At 32.3% G+C, this 23,006-nt stretch overlaps 2 protein-coding genes and 1 long non-coding RNA gene across 7 annotated transcripts in view; 2 read left to right on the forward strand and 1 right to left on the reverse strand.

The window, feature by feature from the left end:
- Positions 1-1,487, forward strand: part of LOC126737018 (katanin-interacting protein-like) — a 31,416-nt gene extending 29,929 nt beyond the window's left edge. For both annotated transcript variants that reach the window (XM_050441701.1, XM_050441702.1), the window contains exon 18: positions 1,229-1,487. In XM_050441701.1, the coding sequence (XP_050297658.1) occupies positions 1,229-1,316 (88 nt within the window). In that variant the 3' untranslated portion in view covers positions 1,317-1,487. The remainder of the gene's footprint in view (positions 1-1,228) is intronic.
- Positions 1,488-1,597: 110 nt separating this feature from the next.
- LOC126737019 (serine hydroxymethyltransferase) lies at positions 1,598-22,971 on the reverse strand. Of its 4 annotated transcripts, none has more exons than XM_050441704.1 (9): positions 22,808-22,971; positions 21,980-22,206; positions 21,663-21,808; positions 21,481-21,611; positions 21,226-21,421; positions 20,986-21,168; positions 15,821-15,951; positions 15,590-15,764; positions 1,598-2,066 (listed from the first exon to the last, which is right to left on the reverse strand). In XM_050441704.1, exons 1-9 carry the CDS (start codon positions 22,853-22,855, stop codon positions 1,831-1,833), a joined length of 1,473 nt encoding a protein of 490 aa, XP_050297661.1. In that variant the 5' UTR covers positions 22,856-22,971; the 3' UTR covers positions 1,598-1,830. The 4 variants fall into 4 exon arrangements, with proteins under 4 accessions (XP_050297661.1, XP_050297660.1, XP_050297663.1 ...); XM_050441703.1 differs by lacking the exon at positions 1,598-2,066 and adding an exon at positions 6,238-6,706 and having other exon boundaries at positions 22,808-22,968; XM_050441706.1 differs by lacking the exons at positions 1,598-2,066; positions 22,808-22,971 and adding exons at positions 6,238-6,706; positions 22,470-22,635.
- Positions 2,571-6,111, forward strand: LOC126737022 (uncharacterized). The gene is made up of 2 exons (XR_007660856.1): positions 2,571-2,916; positions 5,857-6,111. It is a non-coding gene; the product is annotated as an uncharacterized LOC126737022 (long non-coding RNA).
- Positions 22,972-23,006: the final 35 nt, after the last annotated feature.

Consider the following 23,006-nt stretch of genomic DNA (forward strand, 5'->3'; position numbering starts at 1 on the left):
TTTAGATAAATAGGCATCAATAGTTTTTTTCTTTTAGGTCCAGCGAATAATGCACACCACGCGGCATATTTTAAATAAAAACCTCACAACGGCACAGTTTCTCATACAATATTAAAACTAGTTTGTTTTTTAGTTGCTCTGATTTTGTCGCAGTTGTTTTAATGATAATTCTTTTATCTCGTTATTGAAGCACAAGAAAAACTACAGTAAACAAACACCCTTCATGCCTGGCAAACAAACATATTTTTATAAAATATTTAGTAGGGAATTCAATATAAATAATTTATACAAATATTTAAAAAGTTGTTTTAATTTTGTCCGATACTGTAACTGTTAATATTTGGTTCACTAAAGAGTTTTACACTGTTAAAGGTAGTTTTTTTGACATTTTTAAAAAATTTTCGGCAAACATTTCAAATTCATCGAACGTATTTAAAGTTTAAAAAGTGTTAATGTAATAGCTAAAAGTTTGATTTAAGGTTTTTTTATTTTAATTTTTATTCTTTTGTCTCGGTGTAGTAATTAAATACGACGAAAAAATTGTTTTTTAGGTCTACGCAATCTGTCTTTTTTATTTTTGTTTTGTGTTTTTTTTACTTCCGCATAGAGGTGACCATTAGTAAGAAAAGTAAGAAAGTTAATGATGTATCTTTTGATTTGTATGTATTGTGGGATTATCACTAGATTTTTTATGTATTTGTTTTTTTCTTATGCTAAGCTAATTTTTTTTTAAACTAAGAATTTAAGGACTTTGTATTTTTAATACTAAGGTTCAACTGTGTTGTCTTTTTTATATCTCTATTTGAACCAAGGCAGTAATTTTTGTTTATTTAATAAAAAGGACTTCTCCCTATTTTGTTATGTAAGTCCTAATGTCTCTATATCAGTGCCTGAGGAAGCTGGAATGAAACCGGTGAAACGTCGCACTAAACTAATAGTGTTTCATTCCTACTCTTACGTTCAGACTAATCGTAACGTTTACAAATATTATTGAAAGCAAATCCCGATATTGGAACTCTTTCGGAAGGAGTATAAACAGTGCAGCGTGGTCATACAGCAAAATAAGGCATGCCGATATTATAATTGTTGTTCTATAAAAAATAATAATAGCAAATACCTAATAGACGTGATCGATTATCGACAATAGTAGCAATGCCGTTATTTTGGACAAAGCGTTAATCTTCAATTACCCAACCTGAATATTTGAAAAATTGTAATTTTTTTTTAGGACCGAAAGTGCGAATAAATTGCTGCATCAGGATGATATTGACGAGAATTTGAGGCCCATGACTTGTGTGAGTCCCTGTTTTAAATGATCAGACGTTTATCGACTAGAGGAGTTATTGCAATTTATGATATTGTCTTATACAGGGTGTAAACAAACGCAAATTTCACGTTGCTACCACACTGAGTAGTCATCATTTCTGAAACACCTTGTATTAGTTTGTGTTCTAATGTTTGTGTAATATAATTAGTTTTGCATAAAAGTATTTTATTATACGAAACGCATTTTGATAACGATATGTATTTTTACAAAAAAGCAATGTAAATGAATCGGGAACGACGAAATCTATCCAGATTCTAGAAAAAGTCTGTATTAACTATTGATTTTGTATATTGCATTAATACAAAAAATGTTGCACACTGCTACTTTCAACAAAACAATATTACAGCAAAAAAAATATAAACAAAAAAATGCATTATTTGTAAAGGATTCATATAAAAAGCATAAATAGACCTCTCATAGAGATTCGAAAAGAAACGGCATGAAACACTACCATTTTTCAAGTTAATACGCGGATATAAAACTAACATGCACTCAAAAATTTTTTAATAACACTCGAATCCAGGCATCGGGAATTTTTCACTGAACTTATGCACTTCTTGCCTGAGACAGTCCAGCTCCTCTTTAAACGCCCCCTCTTGGCAAGCTTTTTTGAAATCGACCAATTTCGGACCGGATTTTTCACTTATAGTTTTTCCCAATTTCATGCCTTTATCCATAAAATCGACCACCTGGCAGATGTCTTCTTCTTTTAAACCTCTCGTGGTAAGAGCGGGTGTTCCTATAAAATTGATAAATATATTCTTCAAATTATTTTAAAAATCGGACAAATCGATAATTTACAGTGCGAATTTTATTCGGAAGACTTGACTCAATGTGTTTTTTATTTCTCAAACAACTAATAGACTGTTTCGAAGAGGATACTGCCAAAATTTAACCTCCAGATTTTCACCATTTCTTTTTTTCCTTTAGATGATGCAAATAAGATCGATTTTGATAGCGACAAATTTGCCGAAGAGCATGTAGCCAATATAAATCATCTACCTCGCGGAAACTTTTCAAAAATTTTATATAACTTATGCTCTAATATTTCTAATACTGAACATTTACTGTCATTATCGGTTCTTCGGAAAAAACTAAAAAGCAATAAATACAAACCAACAAGGGTATGCTTAATTGCATATCAATATAGTGTTCTGTTACTTTATTCAGTCTAATACTGAACGACCAGATAATAGTGATCTTGTAATTACCTAACCAACATAACCCCAGCATAAAATAACGTAAGTCAAGCGAACTCTCACAGGATGCAAAGCTTGCAACTACTCTAATTGATTTTTTCAACGAAGGCCAGTTGACTTTTATTATTACAAAAAGTGAGAGATATGCACAGCAGAAACGCGTAATGTAAAATTACTTACATTTTACTCTAGATGAACTGCCTCTAGTCTTAGCAATGTTTTATCAAGATTTATTAGATTGTTTAGATTTTATAGATTGTTTTATTAGATTTGGCTGCAAGAATTGGGCTCTGTGTTTAAGTAGCGGATATATTTGTTTGTTAACATTTTGAGCTTTATATCGGAAAAAATCAATAAAAAGAAAAGAAATTGGAAGGCTTGGGAAGAGATGTAAGTAACACTGTATTTACTAGAGCAAGTTCAATTACGATATTTTTACGGATAATTACTTTACTACAGGCCTTATATATTCTCTTTGACTATTTAACAAAAAATAATTATTGTGCCACAGACAATAAGAGAATCGTTACACACTAAAAAGTAATGGAACAATCAGCAAAAGCTTTAAGTTTTATCGAAATGACACTAGCATGCTCGAGCAGTGGAAAGACAATAGTTGTTTCTATTGCATCCAATATTGAAAACACCTGAAGTAACTAACCCACTTCCTTGGGACAGGGATATTGATGTCACTTGTCATTTTGCAAAATAAGAATTATCTTTTAGAGGCCACAATGAAAAATCCGATTCTTTTAACACTGGCAATTTTCGTGAAACATTTAACTTGTTAATTAAACGTGACATCGAAATGCAAAACCATTTAAAAAAAATAGGCAATAATTTTTCTGGTTTGTCTAAGACTATCCAAAACGATATAATAGGTTGTATCTCTGAACACCTTTTGGAGACAACATATAAAGAAATAAAAGAAGCATTATTTTTTCTGTACAAGCTGATGACACTACTGACATTTTAGAAAAATCACAATGCGCTATTTCGGTCAGATATGGAAACCAATCTGGTGACATTAAAGAGAGATTTTTGGGATTTTTTGATGTAAGTCAAGATGGAACGGAAGACGCGATGTACGAATTAATTGTTTCTGTTTTAAGTCCTTTCGATTATAAGAAAAATTTAGTTGGTCATTGTTATGATGGCGCTAGCATAATGGCTGGTTCGTTAAATGGTTTGCAAAAAAAAATTAAAGACGATGCTCCATTAGCTTTATTTATACATTGCAGTGCGCACCGATTAAACTTAGTTCTACAGAATGGAGCAAAAACTATTAAAAATTGCCGATTTTTTTTTGCGAGCGTAACTTCAATTCCCGGCTTCTTCCATCAATCTGCAAAGCGAATATTTATTTTGGACTCTATAGTTGGAAAAAGGATACCGACTGCTGTAGATACCAGATGGGCTTTACGTTCAAAAATCGTTCATCTTTTAGATTCAAAATGGAATGACTTAAAAAAAGTTTTTTAAACAATTATTGACAATCAATCTTCATCATCCGAGTCAATTAACGGGGCAAAGGGATATCTTAGATTTATGAAAGGTTTAGAATTTTCTTTTTTAACCGCGGCTTACCAAAATGTATTTGATATTACGGATCCACTATTAAGTATTTTGCAAAAAAAGTCTTTGGATATAGCTTATTGTCAAAAACAGGTATTTTTAACAAAAGAGCGTCTACAGTCCTTGCGGAATGAATTAACCTTCGAACAATTTTTTGAAGAAGCAAAAATTAGAATTTCAGGCGATATGATAGATAGCGTGGATAATCACACCATCAAAAAGAATAAAATCATCAAACACTATCAAAGGGGATGAAAAGTCTTCTTTGCGAATTTTATTTTATGAGATTATTGATAATATTTCGACGCAAATAGATGTTCGGTTTGCAGATCTATCGCAGTTAACTTATTTTGCATTGGTTGATTCTTCTAAGTTCCAAGAGTATAAGAAAAATTTTCCAACGTCTTTAGTTACAAGTGTCACCAACCTTTATAAAAATATTTTTGACAAACAGCAACTAATTAATGAGTTAAGTGTAAGTTTTCACGATGAAGAACTAACAACATTAAATGTAGAGTCGATTTTAAAACATTTTATAGATAATGGTCTTAAAGAAATATTTCCCCAAGCTTTTACACTTTTTACGCTTATTGCTACAATACCAATCACAAGTACATCAGTTGAAAGACATTTTTCATGCCTTAAACGCATAAAAACATATTCCCGAAATAAAATAGGTAATGAGCGCTTATCATCACTTGCTTTAATTTTCATCGAAAAGGAACTCTTTTGCTCTTTACAGGGATCTGATAATTTTACAGATTTAATAAGTAGGTTTGCACTTTTAAAGGACAGTTGAATAAACCTTATTTATAAAAATTAGTAGTTTTACAACTAAAATAAAAAACTAAAAAAAAATTAAAAAATTAAAAAAAAACACAAAATTTTTAAAAATAAAAAAAAAATTAAAAAAATCAAAAATTAAAAACAAAATCTATGTTAAGTATAAGAATATTATGATATCTTTTAGTTATATAGTATTCAACTTTGATCTTTTTTAGAAATAGTTATAATATTAAAAAGAAGAAAACTACATAAGCTCAAAGGTGCATAATTAAATAACCATGCATGTTTGGTAAGTCAGTAAAAAAGATCTATGTTAATAAAAATAAATTTATTTGTATTTGTTTATAATATAGAAGAATATTTACTGCATCTTTGCATCTTATAGTAGGTATCTGTCAATAACAGTAGGTAGTGTATATATCTAAGGATTTAGTGAAATTAAATGAAATATGGATATAACACAAAAATTACGATCATAATTTAAATTCATACAACTTTGTAAAGGTGTGTTTCATTTTGTTTTTTTTGCTTCCGCATTTTTTTTGTCGATTGAAATCTAAATTAAAATCTAAAATAAAATTAAATTAAAATTTTAGGTAATTTTTTTTAAAAGATTTCGAAAACGTTATTTTTTCTTAATTTCAGTAAATAATTAATGAAAAGTGGCCGTGGCACCACAATTTTTTTTTAAATCCCGAAAAAGCGGGCGGAGGGGGAGGTCGGGCTACTCAGTGTGCGCACTGTTATGTGTAATAATATGTCGCCTACCTTAGATTACAGGGCGCGAGCCGCCACTGCAGTAAAATAAGGCATGCCGATATTATAATTGTTATTCTATAAAGAATAATAATAGCAAATACCTAATAGGCGTGATCGATTATCGACAATAATACAATGCCCTTATTTTGGACAAAGCGTTAATCTTCAATTACCCAACCTGAATAATTGAAAAATTTTAATTTTTTTTAGGACCGAAAGTGCGAATAAATTGCTGCATCAGAATGATATTGACGAGAATTTGAGGCCCATGACTTGTGTGAGTCCCTGTTTTAAATGATCAGACGTTTATCGACCAGAGGAGTTATTGCAATTTATGATATTGTCTTATACAGGGTGTAAACAAACGCAAATTTCACGTTGCTACCACACTGAGTAGTCATCATTTCTGAAACACCTTGTATTAGTTTGTGTTCTAATGTTTAATATAATTAGTTTTGCATAAAAGTATTTTATTATACGAAACGCATTTTGATAACGATATGTATTTTTACAAAAGAGCAATGTAAATGAATCGGAACGCCGGAATCCATTCACAGGGAGATAAAAACAGCATTCTAGAAAAAGTCTGTATTAACTATTGATTTTGTATATTGCATTAATACAAAAAATGTTGCACACTGCTACTTTCAACAAAACAATATTACATCCAAAAAAATATAAACAAAAAAATGCATTATTTGTAAAGGATTGGTATAAAAAGGATAAATAGACCTCTCATAGAGATTCGAAAAGAAACGGCATAAAACACTACCATTTTTCAAGTTAATACGCGGACATAAAACTAACATGCACTCAAACATTTTTTAATAACACTCGAATCCAGGCATCGGGAATTTTTCACTGAACTTATGCACTTCTTGCCTGAGACAGTCCAGCTCCTCTTTAAACGCCCCCTCTTGGCAAGCTTTTTTGAAATCAACCAATTTCGGACCGGATTTTTCACTTATAGTTTTTCCCAATTTCATGCCTTTATCCATAAAATCGACCACCTGGCAGATGTCCTCTTCTTTTAAACCCCTCGTAGTAAGAGCGGGTGTTCCTATAAAATTAACAAATATATTCAGTATATATATATTACGGTAATTAACCAATTTACAAAATAAATATAGTATATAAAATATTCAACAAAATAAGATTTTATATCGCAATAAAGCACTTGAAGTGTTAGTACTATCATTAAATATCTAGCATAAATAACAGATAACAGGTAACATCAATAAAATTAAATATAAGGACAACAATGGTTTAAAACAGAGTAACTGCAATAGAAAAGAAAAACGTTTTAAACAAAGTCAAGATATAAAATTATATTGCACTTAAGCAGATTTTAAAACTCGTTGAAGTGAACTCAGAGAACAATGAAACAAATCTATACTGACACTATTTGAGTTAATCATCATTCTACCTATTGCACAGTTTTCACCATACAGTGTTCGATGTTGTTCAAGGTAGAATAATCTAGTCTGTCTGAGCACTGTAGTAGGAGGAACATTTAAATTAAGCTGACACAACAACTCAGGAGACTGTATTACATTGTTAAGAATCTTGTATGTTGTGACAATATCGCAGTTTTTACGTTGAGTCTCCAACTTTTCAATGTTCAGCAATCTATACATTTCACTGTAATTAATATCAATACAAGGAATATTAAGCTTGTAAGCAATGTATCTTATGAATTTACGTTGAACTTTTTCTAGACACCTTATATATTTAGCATAATAAGGTGACCATATACATGAATTCGACTCAAGTTGACTGCGAACCAATGAAAAATACAGAAGTTTGATCGAATCAATACTGATGAAATCATGAGTGTGCCTCTTAATAAAACATTTTGTAAGCCTTATTACACAGGTTTTCAATATTTTTTTAAAAAGTTAGTCTGCAATCAAAAAGCACCCCAAGATCACGTATCTCTGATACCTTCTCAATAAGTGAATTCATTAGGTGGTACTGATGAAATGGTGGACTAAAACTCCTGGTAAATTGAATATATTTGCATTTTTTAGCAATTAGGACCATTCTATTGTTCTTGCACCATAATTTAAATTTGTGAAGATCAGAACAAAGTTCATGATGTGCCAAATTACTGTCTATAATTCTAAAAATCTTAACATCATCAGCAAAAAGCAACACATTACAATAATCAAAACAATGAACAACATCATTAATAAAAAGATTAAATAAAAAAGGGGCAAGATGGGCATCCTGTGGAATCCCAGAAGTCACTGGAAAAGGACTAGAATAAAAGTTATTTATCTTTACAATCTGTGTTCTCCAGACATATATGACTTCAACCAGGCCAAAAGACAACCACCAATGCCATAGAGTGACAACTGTGTAACCAGGAGAGAATGATTAACCCTGTCAAAGGCCTTAGAAAAGTCAGTATATATGGAATCAACCGACATACCGCTCTCCAAGGCCCCCGACAAAGCTGTTTGGTAAAGCAACAAATTAGTGGTAATGGACCTACCCCTGACAAACCCATGCTGCTTAGTTGAGATTATGTTTTTAAATTTCTCTGATAAAAAATCTGTGACAAAACTTTCAAGAACCTTTGCAAAGTGACAAGCCAGAGAAACAGGACGATAGTTTTTCACATCATCCCTCTGACTTGTATTCTTAAATATAGGAGTCAAATAATTTAACTTCCATGAGGTTGGAAATCTACCTATAGTCTTGAAAGACAAATTATAAATCCGCCATAGTGTCCGAGCCAAAGCAAAAGCACAGTGTTTTATGAAGACAGCTGGAATACAGTCAGGCCCTGGGCCCTTATTAACATTGACATTGGTTAACTTTTCAAAGACTTCAGATATTTGTACATGCATTTCATTAATATCAAAAGAACATGCAATATCAGGCTGCGTAAATTCCTGAAGATCAAATTCATCAAGAGAGTAGACTGAAGACAAATATTGTGCAAATAAAGATGCTATTTCATGGCCATTTTCACCCACTGCATCTAAATATTTCACAGTAGATAGAATACTGTTATTTTGTGTCTTATCTCTTATATATTTCCAGAAACATTTAGGGTCACCGGAAATAGAAGATGGGGTTTGCTCAATATAGTTTGAGTAGCACTGATCGGCCTGATTTTTACAGATTGCTCTAAGATTACTGAACATCTCATAGTCTTCAACGGCCTTAGACTGTTTATACTTTGCATGTGCCAATCTTTTTTGCAAGACATTTGATTTGAGTTCTGCGCTGAACCATATTGGAAACTTGAATTTATTGTTAATTTTTATGATAGGTACAAAATAGGTGAGAGCGTTGCCCAATGCATTATACAAACACTCCACATTAGCGTTAACATCAGATGAGAATAAACTATCCCAATCCGCGTCAAGAAGGTAGCTGTTAAGACCTGCATAATCTGCATTCTTGAAGTCGTGTATTTCTTCACAATAATCAAGAGATTCAAAATTGTTTAACTTTATAAATATCACCAATGCAGGATGATGTCGATCACATTTAACTAAAAGATCATTTGAGCATGATAGGGTATCATTACTATTGTTACTAAAAACTAGATCTAGATATACCCCATTTGCATTTTGAATGTTATTGATCTGATACATGTTAAGGTATGGCATTGTTTCTAGTAAAGATTCTGCAGGCCCCACAACACCACTACTAAACATTCCAAGAGAGTCATTACACCAAGTCAATTTTGGTAGATTAAAATCACCGGCAAGCAAAATTGAGCTGTCACCATAGTCTTCGGCCACCCTCTCGGTTGTCTCACAAAAACGTTGGTAGTCTTCGGGTTTAGAATTGGGAGGTGTGTAAAAGCAACAAAAAATTCGTCTCACTTTACCAAAAATAACGGAAACCCAGATGGCTTCAGATTCTTCATGAGCCATAGGCAGCAATTCAGACTCTAGAGACGAGCGAACAGCAATAAGTACTCCACCATTCCTGGTTTTACCAGTCCGTTCATGACATCTGTCCCGTCTATAAATAGTAAAGCTATGCAGACCCAGTTCACTATCCAAGAAGTTGCTGTTCAATGAAGTTTCAATCAACATCATCACACCATATACTGAAGTTGAAGCATTTTTGCAAACTTCAACCAATATTATTAATTTAAAAATCGGACAAATCGATAATTTACAGTACGAATTTTACACGGAAGACTTGACTTAACGTATTTTTTATTTCTCGAACAACTAATCGATTGTTTTGAAGAGGATGACGACCTGCCAAAATCTAACCTCCAGATTTTCACCATTTCTTTTTTACCTTTAGATGATGCAAATAAGATCGATGTTGAGCGACAAATCTGCCGAAGAGCATGTAGCCAATATAAATCATCTACCTCGCGGAAACTTCTCAGAAATGTTATATGACTTATCCTCTAATTATTTTGATACTGAATATTTACTGTCCTTGTCGGTTCTTCGGAAAAAACTAAAAAGCAATAAATATAAAGCAACAAGGGTATGCTTAATTGCATATCAATATAGTGTTCTGTTACTTAATTCAGTCTAATACTGAACGACCAAATAATAGTGATCTTGTAATTACCTAACTAACATAACCCCAGCATAAAATAACATAATTCAAGCGAACTCTCACAGGATGCAAAGCTTGCAACTACTCTAATTGATTTTTTCAATGAAGGCCAGTTGACTTTTATTATTACAAAAAGTAATAGATATGCACAGTAGAAACGCGTAATGTAAAATTTTACTCTAGATGAACTGCTTCTAGTCTAGCAATGTTTTATCAGGATGTAAAATAATAAACACCTAAAAAAAATAATTGCTTTGATGGAGTATAGTGCCAAGCAGTATATTCGTAATTAGATTTGGCTGCAAGAATTGGGCACTGTGTTTAAGTAGCGGATATATTTGTTTGTTAACATTTTGAGCTTTATATCGGAAAAAATCAATAAAAATAAAATAAATTAGAAAGCTTGGGAAGAGATGTAAGTAACACTGTCTTTACTAGAGCAAGTTCAATTTAATTACTTCAATTTAATTACTTTACAGGCCTTATATATTCTCTTTGACTATTTAACAAAAAATAATGATTGTGCCACAGACAATAAGAGAATCGTTACACACTAAAAAGTAATGGAACAATCAGCAAAGCAAAAGCTTTAAGTTTTATCGAAACGACACTAGCATGCTCTAACAGTGGAAAGACAATAGTTGTTTCTGTTGCACCCAATATTGAAAACACTTGAAGTAACTAACTCACTTCCTTGGGATAGGGATACTCGATCTAAGAAAAGCCTGCATCATCAAAGAAATAGTGGCAAGCTATAATAAGAACATGGGTGGCGTTGACAAATTACGTACTATTGTTGCGGCGTATAGATCTAGATTTCGATAAAGGAAATAGTATTGAAGACTAGTCTTATATATCTATCTATTGTAAATGTTTAGTTACTTATGCAGAAATTAAAATCAAATGATCCTGACTCTGTTCCATTTACTGGCTTTCCGACGATACATATGGATGCGTTGAAAAAACTTTTGGCACAAAACCACTGCACGGAAAGAACAAAGTATCTCGAGCATTGCATGAAGTACGATTCCATAACATAGAGCAGATTAACTGTTGTTGATGTTGATGATGACATAATATAATTAGAAAACTTAATAAACATGTTAATTTACTTTAAAATCATATTTGATTTTCTTTATTAGGCCTCTTAGAAATGATATATGATACGCTTTTTTAATTAAATAGAAAAACAAAAATTTACTTTGGTCACCAATGGATTAATCAAAAAAGAAGAGCAAAAAATGTCTGTTTTTCAAAATTGAATTGGTTTTAGCTCTAGCCGTTTTGCCTAAAAAATATCGGATATCCAGATGGCATTCTTAAGTACAAATCTACCATAAAAAGTCCAATGTTCCGGAATCTATTTTCAAAATATTGTAGTAGTTTTACCGATCATTTTTGACACACAGGGATGCAGGCTAAACTACCTATATGAGCTGTCAAAAATGGAGAAACAAATCAGAGAACGCCTCTGGAATGATCATAAGAAGTTGAGGCAATTCAAAATGTTTCTTTGTAACCATCAAAAAGAACTAAAGCTCTAGTAAGTTTAACTAAACTACATATTTTCACAGGTTTTTAAATGGAGCATTATGGCACAACTAGAATAGACAAGTGAATGCAGATTCTGCGGTGAAGAGGAAGAGACCCCAGAACACCTAATAACTGAGGAGTGACATCAAAATTTTGTCCAATCTAGGACAAAAATGAGTTTGAAGTGGTTCTGAACTCATAAAGGCCCGATGCAGGCATACCCATATAGAGAATGTAGCAAATCCAGTTTTGTCCCATAGTCATTTAAAGGCAAAATCTGTCATACGCATCAAACCGCATTATGTCCTGACTTTTAACCGCTTCATTTCGCATTATGTCCATTTACTGCTTGGCAGCGCCACCAGCCGGCATTATTATTGTCAATCTAGTTACGTTGTTGTTGCACGCAAAGTAAATGCACTTTTTGTTGTTTATTACCAAAATAAAACATGAATGTTGATCAAGGTGTGTCGGTAGATGAGAGTTCACGCAAAAGGTTAAAACGAAAACATAAAAGAGAACAAGAATATGAAAATAGGTAAGTAAGAATGTATATAGTATGTATCTGTATGTGTGTGATGATGTATAACTGTATTAAAGTTAGTTTTTACAATATTCTATGCTAATAGGATTACAAAAAAGCACGTTACTGATGTGTACAAACAGTGGTTGTATTATAGACCTATCATTTCATTAGAACTTTTTTAACCAATTTTTTTTACAATTTTTTTTTTGCAGATATAAAGACAAAAATCCACTACTACAAAATTTTCATTCTCCTTGCCAACACAGAGGGCCGATTTGGGTGTCTTGGGATTCCGCGAAATGTTCTGGCCAGAGCAAAAAGGACTATTTTTTAAACCAGATAGAAGAGAGCAAGACAAGAGACTATAATTTTTGATGGATGTGAAAATACCTCTACGTAGTCGTCCTCGAGGTCTAGTAAGAAAAAAACAGCGTCACACTATTGCGGTAAAGTACTTTTTATTATCTGCAGAAAATGAAAAACTGTTTGTTTGTTCAAAGTTTTTCCAAAAATTGTTTAATATTGGTCAAAGAAGATTAAGCACGATTGCAGAAGGTATAAGAACTGGAACAGGTGTGATAAACAAGAGAGGGGGAGATCGCAAAAGTATTAGGTTTTCTGAAAAGTCATTAAAAGTGACGGGATTTATTTCGAAGTTAAAAGCATGTGAAAGCCATTATGCTAGGAATAAAAGTAAGAGACTTTATCTGCCTTCTACCCTTAGTGTTAATAAGTTATTTAAAATGTACAATGATAGCGTGAAGGAACACCTTAGGGTTAAAAAGACATTTTTTTCAAAAATCTTCTCAACAAAATTTAACTTGGGTTTTGGTTCACCGGCTTTTGATACTTGTAGCTACTGTTTAAGAACTAGATCTGCGATACAATCCTGTGCAGATGGGCAAGAAAAGCAACGTTTAATTGCCTGTTTGGCTATTCACAAAGCAAAAGCGAAGGCTTTTCATGAACTGATGAAGGCTAAACCATACGGCAGTGTCACGTATGTGTTTGACTTACAGCAAGTCCAGCCTTTACCCAAACTTACTATTGGAGAGTGTTTTTATGCACGCCAGGTATCTTTTTATTGTTTTTGCGTAACAGATGTCGAAATGAAACATCCGCAGTTCTATGTATGGGACGAAACACAGGCTGGTCGGGGATCTGAGGAAATAAGCTCAGCCTTAACCAACTTCTTGCAGAATATTCAGTTGGATGATACCAACACCATTCGGCTCTTTGCAGATGATTGTGGTGGTCAAAAAAAGAACCAACATGTCATGCACGCTCTTGTCTATTGGTTGCTTAAAGAGTCTCCGCAATACATAGAAAATATAACTTGTTTCTTTCCAGTTCGCGGCCACTCATACTTACCACCGGATCGAGTCTTTGGCCAAGTTGAAAAGAAAATGCGAAGAGTTGAAGAAATTCTTGACCCTAGTGGATACCACAGAATTTATAAAGAACATATAAAAGATTATAAAGATTTAACTAAAATTCTTAAAAAAGTTGAAGGAATAAGTGAAATGAAAAGGATCTTTCTCCAAAAATTAAGAACTAATAAAGGGATAGAAATTAAAATTAAACTTGAGCCAACATATCGGTACGACGGCACCTCAAAACAGTTTTATCAATTTGCAAGAGAGGTTATAGCTTCAATAAAGACTTGAAAGTGCGTTCCGTTCGACCCCTGACTAATAATATAAAACCGGAAAAGAAGAATGATATACGTATGCTTTTAGAAAAAAGAATTGGATTGAATTGGGAAGAAATTATTCCACTATCCACCTCCCGTTTTTACAATAAGGTGTTTCAAGAAAATTTGGAGGTAATAGACGACGCTGACGATCCGGAAGAAGAGTGTCTTTGTCTCGAGGAAGAACAGGAACTAAAGCATAAGATTAAGCATTAAAATAAAGCATCTAAAATATAAGAACCTTTTGTTTTTTTTTAATAAATAAATCTTTCTCCTGCATTGAATTTTATTAAAAACCCCTAAATAGGTTTTATATTTTTATTTGTTGTTAAAATACTAATGAAAAAAACGTAAAATAATAAATTCTAACTAAAAAACTAAAAAATAGATATTATTTCAAATTCCATATTTAGAGGAGTGACTTATCAAAACGCATTTTGTCTTAGAATTTTATTACTTTTTTTAAAAACCTCTGTTATTTTTTATTTGAACAACGTAATTTTTTATATCTGAGGATGTATAACTCTCGATTTTACACATTATTTTACTCTAAACCATTTTGGTTTAGCTGTAAATCGTTTTTGTTCATTATTGAGAAACTAGATTTAGGTGACATAATGCTAAAAATTACTAGCCTTTATCAAAGCAATAGGATTGTACGAAGTAATTTGACTTAAAAGTAACATCAAGCAATAAGCAAAAAGGGGCACACAATAGATCTTATACATCGCAGTGTAACTTCACACTTATTTTAATCTATACTCTGTTTCAGAAATGTATAAAGTAATAAACTGGGAATTTCCGTCCTGTTTGGCTAAATTTCGTGGTCGTTCATAGGCGTAGGTACTTATAATATTTATTATAAGTATAATTAATTATTATAAGTATAATAAATATTTATTATAAGTATTATACCTGCTATTACTATAGGTACTTTTAATTTAATTTTCATGGATTAGATGCCTTTATTTCTAAAGAGATACCTTTTAACTCGTTGTAGCATGCAAAAAGAGGGACAGGTAAAAATCATAAGGTAACATTATAATATTAAGTCTCATAAAAAAACAAATCCCAGTTGCACCCCTTTGGCGAATCGTTTTCAATGTTTATCAGTGGATAACAATGGGCAAAACTCATAAATTGACCCAAAACCGGGTGGCACTACCTGCACTCGACGAAAACAAAGAATTTTACATTGAAACTAATACCTAACTAAGGTAGTGGCATAAAATATTGGTGGATCACCGGGTACCACTTTTGCATACCTAATGAGGTTTTATTGCTCTATACATTTCTGAAATAGAGTATAAAAAAGTCAGTGTGACGTGTAGGTCATTGATGTGATATTAATATTCGCAGAATAAAAACCAACAAACAAAGAGGGAAGTTAAATAAAGAAATAAATCACCCGATTATCCTATATGTTTCACATAATCATTTTAAAGTTCTTGGTCAAATATTCACTTTGGACCTAAAATGTAGGACCTTATAAGCAGAATTACAGAAACCGTAGTATTTCTAATGTCTCCTGTAAACAATGGCGAACAATAACTATTGTTAAGTAGTTCATTGGCTTAATAAGAATTAATAACTACTGCCTCGAAAAAATGTTGCATATAATTATTAAAATTCTATGTTCTTACCTAACCTAATACCGGACGGATTCAGCGCACTTTTATCGCCAGGAACAGTATTTTTATTGCAAGTAATGGAGATTTCTTCCAAAATATATTCGGCCTTCGCTCCTGTCAGTCCTACTGACCTACAATCCACTAGCAACATATGCACTTCAGTGCCTCCCGTGACTACTTTGTAACCCTAAAATCATTTTTACATGTTTACAAATGACAATGTTCATATCGAAATTGGCTTACCCTTGCTTGTAAACCATCACTAAGAATTTGGGCATTTCGAACGATTTGCTGCGCATATTCTTTGAACTCGGGCGTCATTACTTGACGCAAACAAGTGGCTACGCCGGCAATCGCATTTTCATGAGGTCCACCTTAAAATTACCAAACTCCCATCAAAATTATAATTAAAAACCCCCATTTTATATCTCACTATTAAGTGAAGAATTAAGTGAAATAGTTAGTAAATTGCTGAAAAAATCCTCTACAAATAGTCTTACCAAATCACTTTCATACAAATACAATCAAGAAGTAGCATTTAACACGTTGATGGACGTTACTGCCATAGAAGTATTCTAAAATTCACGCCGTGGGACACCTACTGCTATGGCAGTAAAATAAATCGCGTATGAAAATTCACTTTTGCCATAGTAGTAGGAATTTGAATATAGATTTACTGTAGTTCAACTAATACTGTCCCACCGCAACTCTTTTAAATTTGGGGCACTGTCCTACTAGTAGGAGAAACTAGTTTGCATAGGCAAGCTGTTTGTTAGTTGAGTGGGGAGTAATTTTGGCGCTCTTACGGCTATAGCAGACTAGCGTCTAGCCTGTATCGGGAGCCTTGATCCCGAACACGGCAACCGTATGACGCCGGTAAAGTGTAAACATAACCACAATAATTTGATGTTTGAAGTTCTTTTGAACTTTTCGTTATTTCGTAGTAGGACTTGCTTGTGTTTTGCGTGTAAGACTTTAAATCTATTCGTTTGACTATTTATTATTTTGATTTGTAATAATTATAAAGTGATTTTAAAAAAATGACTCATCAGTGCGAGAAATGTTTGTAACACACATGAAACATTTACATTTAAAATTTGTAATTTATAGTTTTCAAATCTATAACCAATGGGTGATTTTATGTGTAATAACACTAATAATTAGGTAAATATATTTTTTCTTTCAGATTTTCATGAAGATTCTCCACAAGAAGATCAGCTGTATGTTGAATGTTATGAAAACGAGGAATGTGATGCAATTATTACACAACTTGCTAAAAAACAAAAAACAGGTTCTTCGATTGAGGAGCGACAGCAAAGCCTCTTAGTGCAATTTCAAGAAATGTTACATTCTGGTAACTCACACAAGAAGTTAGATGCCATTGAAAAACTTTTAAATTCCCTTCCTCCAACTTTAGCTGCAATAGAGAATATTAATATAAATAAAAATAGTTTTTCATCTTCTAATAAAAATGTTCATAATGGAAAAATTGAACCTCAAAGAAGATTTTGGTCCACAAAAAAGAAATCAAAAAAATCTGTTTTATCCCTCAGGAAACCTTCTCAACAGGAATCCAATACCATAGCTATTCAAATACTTAACCATAAATAATAAGTACTCAATTTGTATTTTAGTTGTGTATTTATGTCGAAACTAGATATTATTTTTTTACTAATTTTTAATATTTAAATTAATTTTTTTTGTAAAAAATTATAAGAGCAGCTTTTTTTAACATAATATTTATAATTTTCTTCACGTTTCTGTGGAAATAATTATTTAGAATTAGGCTCTTCAAGTCATATTCCAATTGTAAAAAATATGTATTTACAGAGTGTCTCATTTAAAAGTGTAAACATTTACATATAGGCTTATATACATTTTCATCAAAACCTCATTTTATTGGAGTTCAACCAAACTTTATATTTGGGGATTTTTAATTAAGGATTTCCTTCTTTTCAATAAAAAATGCCTACTATGATTTTTCATTGTTCTTCACCCAATTTAGCAACGAAGATACGTTGGTTTTCAATATTTAAATAGACCTCGGTGACCTCTATCTTTTGAGACCGGTTTGATTTAAGTTAGTCAAAAAGCAAAATAATGATTACGCTGTTACACTATTAAATGAGACACCCTGTATGTAGATAGTTGAAAGTATATGTCAACAAATGAATATATTTAATTTATATTTACATTATTATGTTATCTTTATTATATTACCTATTACTTATATTACTTATATATTATTAAGTTATCTTTTATTTTTGCAATATCCCTTAACAAATTACTATAAAATGCCCAATAAACCAAAACAAAATCAATGTAATGGGGATTAAAAATATATATTATAGGGGTATCAAAAATTAATAAATTAGACAAAGTTTAATTTATATAAAACTATAAACACCCTTTATAGTTTTATATAAATTAAAAGCCCCTTTTTTCCTGATTTCAAAAATTTATAATATGCTGACATTTTGGTAAAATATTTATACCTAAAATGTAAGAAGAATATTCTAAACAGTTTAATAAAATCTCCGTTGCTATAATTAATTCAGACGTCACTATGGTTAAAAATTACAGTTAAGCAATTTATTTATTGACCATCATTAATCATAGCTTGTACCTATTAGTAGCAGTAGCCATTTAAATTTGACACCATACTATTGTCGACCACGCAAGTTGAGCCGTTCGGTAGAATTCGGGATCGGTGCTCCCGATACCGGCTAGACGCTAGTCTATAGCAGTAACCTTCTCATTGTTTACTACCCAGTTGTATATTAACTGTCCCAGAGGTAACAGGTGTTTTTGTTTTTGTGATCTGCGTAATTAGTAATGGATCCTAAAGAACAACAGAGATTTTTAAAACTCTATGATGAAGTGTTTAGTGATGAATACTGTGAGAGTTATTCTACGGACACGGAAAGGTCGGACCCTTTTGTAGACAGAGACGCTGAATGTGTATAAATGACCCTACTTATCAACCCAGAGATAGTGAATTGAGCAGCAATTCTGAAATTGATAAGTCAGAGAAAGAAAATATTGAAACAGATACCAATTGTGAATATATTGACACAGAAAATGAGGGAAACGAAGACAAATACGGTGAGTTTTCCAGTTTTATACTTTTCTTTGTTTATTGCATGTTTGTATTTTTTTTTAGATGAATGGGTTGAATTTGTGCAAGATATCCCCAATTTTAACTTTGATCATGATGCAGCGGGAATAAAAATTGACATTACTGATGCTATGAGTTCCCTTGAAGTATTTCAAATGCTTTGGACAGCTCAAATCAAAAATTTAATAATAAATTGCTCTAATAAATATGGTGAGACCATGTCCAGAACTTCTCGACCACACAAAAAAAATTCCAGGTCATCCAAATTTGTTTCAATTGAGCCAAGGGAATTTGATATTTTTATAGCTGTGACCCTTCTTAGAGCCCAAATAGGATATCCCGAGCTAAGGAAGGTCTTTTCAGTGGATCCCTTATACTATCACCCTATATTTTCTCGCTTTATGTCTGGAAGAAGATATGAGCAAATTCTAAGATACCTATGTTGTTATGAAAATGTAGGTCAAGATAAACTGTACAAGGTACAACTCTACTGGACATTATTATCCAGAACTTCCAAAATGCTTATAGCCCTGAGGAACACTTAAGTTTAGATGAGTCACTACTGCTTTTTCGAGGAAGGCTTAGTTTCAGACAGTACATAAAAAATAAGAGAGCAAGATATAGAATAAAATTTTTTGAGTTATGTGCGCCGAATGGGTACCTATTTAATATAGAAATATGCAAATGAAAAAGTGAAAAAATTGAAGCGGAATCAAAAGTGGATTCGCTTGTTTTGCGACTAATGAGTCCATATCTCAATAGAGCACACCATCTGGTGATGGATAATTTTTATAATAGTACAAAGCTCTCAGAAAACCTCTTAAAACACAAAACTCACACAACAGGGACCCTCAGGAGCAATAGGAAAGGCAATCCAAAAGTTGAAAAAGGGGGAATACATCTGGAGAAGACGTCGAGGTGTATACGTCTCTAAATGGAGAGACAACAGGGATGTCTTACTTTTAACCACCAAGTATCATCCCAAGTTAATTGAAGTCTCAAATCGCTTTCGCAAGGTAAATTTTTTGTTTTTCTAAAATAGGTACACTAATATAATAATATATATTTTTTTAAGGTGAAATTAAAACCAGTTGAAGTAGCAGAATATAACAAATATATGTCTGGTGTTGATAGACTAGATCAGCTTGTATCTTACTACTCATGCCCACGAAAAACAATAAGGTGGTATAAGAAAATCATTTTTCATTTACTAGACGTTACAATATTTAACGCATTTATTATTTAAAAGAAAAAAGTAAAAAATATCAGAATGATCGAATTTCGAGAAAAGATTATTCGAGGATTGCTCGAAATACCTGCAAATGAAAAAAATGGTAGACTTTTTTTTGAAACAAACAAAAACATTGCTGTACATGACAATCGGCGAACACCAGCAAGACCAGATAATAATGATACTCCACATTTTCCCGAAAAAATCCCCTTGCCCTCTGAGAATTATAAAAGGAAGAACTACTTTTTAAACTGCAAGGAGTGTCTCACAAAGGACACAAGTTTCATACAGATGTAAGGGTTGTAAAGACAAACAACAAAAGTTGTATTTTATTTCTTTCTTCAAAATAAATGTTTCTCCAAGTTAAAACGTTTTAGAAATTTATACTGCTCTAGCAGTACAGTGTCCCAAAATTGTCATTAAAAAATTACTGCTTATGTAGTAATGCGTCCTGTCATAAAGTCAGAAAGTAATGTTGGTGGGTCACAACCACAACTGTTATGGCAGTATGGCGTCCAAAGTTGTTTTTTTCAAACTTTATCCTATTTTATATATATGGTCAAAATATGAAAAAAATCGGTTCATATGTTTCTAAAATATCAATGTGATTTTTTTGGAACACCGACTATGTTCACACTGTCCATCAATGAAAGAAAGAAAGAGAGAAAATGTGCTATATTACGTAAGACAAAACAAAATCTTGTGTACAAGCATCCTAAAAACTAAAAAATTCCAAATTCACTTTAAATTTCAAATTTGAAACAAACATAACATCTAAAACATTTTACCATAAAATTTACACACATTACCAAAATTAATTATAACAAAACAGATTGAAAAAAATAAAAAAAAGCATCTTTTTGATAAGTCTGATTAAAAAATAAGTAAAGCTGTCAATAAAACAGAATTTAGAGGAAGTAAATTAAAATATTTAATAGGAAACAAACTAAAACCCTAAAATGATGTCAGAGCACAGGTCAAAAGGTATCATTAAAAAAATCGTCAAGGCGTCAAAATGTGTTAAAATAATTATAATTAAAGATTACTTAAAGTACTTACCTTGAAGTCCTGGAAATACTGCTTGGTTTATCTTACTTTCATAATCATAAGGGATTTTCTCGCCTTTGGCGTTCGTTTTAAAGCCCTTTCTAAAGAAAATAACACCCGCTCTTGGGCCCCTGAGACTTTTATGTGTTGTAGTTGTTACTATGTCAGAATATTCAAAGGGACTTGGAGTTACACCTGCAAGTTCATTATCAATCATCTAATTGAATTTCTTAATGAAAATGCTTGTCTTACCTGCTGCAACAAGGCCAGATATATGTGCCATGTCGGCCATTAAAATAGCACCGACATCGTCACAGATCTCTCTAAACTTCTTGTAGTCCAATGCCCTTGAGTAGCAACTCACACCAGCAATAATCAACTTGGGCTTGAACAGTTTGGCTGACTTCCAGAGTGCATCATAGTCCAAGAAACCAGTTTCTTGATTTGACTAAAAAAATTCATTGAGAAAAGTTTTGTTGTATTTTTTTTACATTTATGATTGTATACCTTATAAGGCATAGATTCAAAGAAGATAGATGTAGCAGAAATTTTCTTGGTGGCAGTAAAAAAGCCATGGGTTAAGTGGCCACCATCAGGAAGGTCTAGACCCATAATTCTTCCATGGGGCTCAACAAGAGCTAAAAATGGAAATTAGGATATCGGGAAAACCATAGAGTAAGTTATGTTACCAGTGTATACAGCAAAATTTGCTGGGGAGCCTGATAATGGTTGCACATTTACACCCCACTCATCTGCACATAAATTAAATGCCTTTAAGGCTCTTTCTATGCACAAGTTTTCTACCTGGTCAATAAACTGAGTGCCACCATAATACCTAAGGAAAAATTTATTAATTAGCTAAAAACTGTTATGTAAATTTATTTAGTAACATGTTAGTTTTCTAAAGAGAAAACCCAAAAAATTGTATCCACATATCTTAATTTACTACTCTTCACAGCCTATCCGATAATATATCTATTTTGTACAAATGTAAAAATTGACATACCTATGGCCAGGATATCCTTCAGAATACTTGTTAGTCAAACATGAACCCAAACAGTTCAATACAGCTAAAGAGGTAAAATTTTCTGAAGCAATCATTTCCAGACCTTTCACTTGCCTCTGTTTCTCCCTTTTCATAATTTCAAACAGTTCCGGATCATTGTCCCAGACAGGTTCATGTAAATACTTGGTACTCATTTTGGCAATTTGACCCAATGATATTCTATGACTCTAAAAATACATAATTTATTTTACAGAATAAACCTCTAATAGCATTTTAAGTTCGATTTAGAAACAAGAGAGGTTATAAGAATTGATCGAGAAATGTTCAGTAAAACTTTACATACTTGAGCCCATTGCCGCCCCAAAACGACAACCCCAAAAAGCTTCATTTTGTCTACATGTATATGCAAGTGGACAAAAATTTAAAAAAAAAAATGTAATAATTTGACAAAAATGTATACAGAAATGTTTGAGGTTAGGTTTTTGCTTACCTTAAAAAGGTTTTCTAGAGCGACTAATCAGTGCCGTAATATACAAAATACTGATAATAATTAACTACTCTCGTTCTCGCCCTGCTTTAACCACTAACTTGAAAGTAAATTAAAATACGAGTGGAATTTATATAAAGTAATGGAACATAACATGTTGATAACCTTTCTGCAACGTAAACCGTAAGGGTCATTTTCGCTCTTAAAGCTTTATTGCCTAACTATGCCTGTTATTATCGAATTAGAATGAAAAATAAATTCTGATGCAATGTTCTCCGGCGTCTTATTTACATAATTCAACTGGCTTTATTTGAATTTGAAAAATAAGCAGTATTACTTACCCCTTCTATCAACAGGTGCTTGCACGTGGCGGAAAGGCGGGAAAGCATGTCGATATTTAAACCTGTAGATACACTCACGCCCTGTATTACCGATCTGGAGCGGGTATTTTAAAATGTTTTTTAAAAAAATCTGAGCTGTGTAAAAGCAATATGATTATAAATTTAATTCTTGGGGTTATCAGTCCTTTTTGACCTTTTT

Source organism: Anthonomus grandis, chromosome 6 (assembly GCF_022605725.1).
Source record: "Anthonomus grandis grandis chromosome 6, icAntGran1.3, whole genome shotgun sequence".
NCBI lineage: Eukaryota > Metazoa > Arthropoda > Insecta > Coleoptera > Curculionidae > Anthonomus > Anthonomus grandis.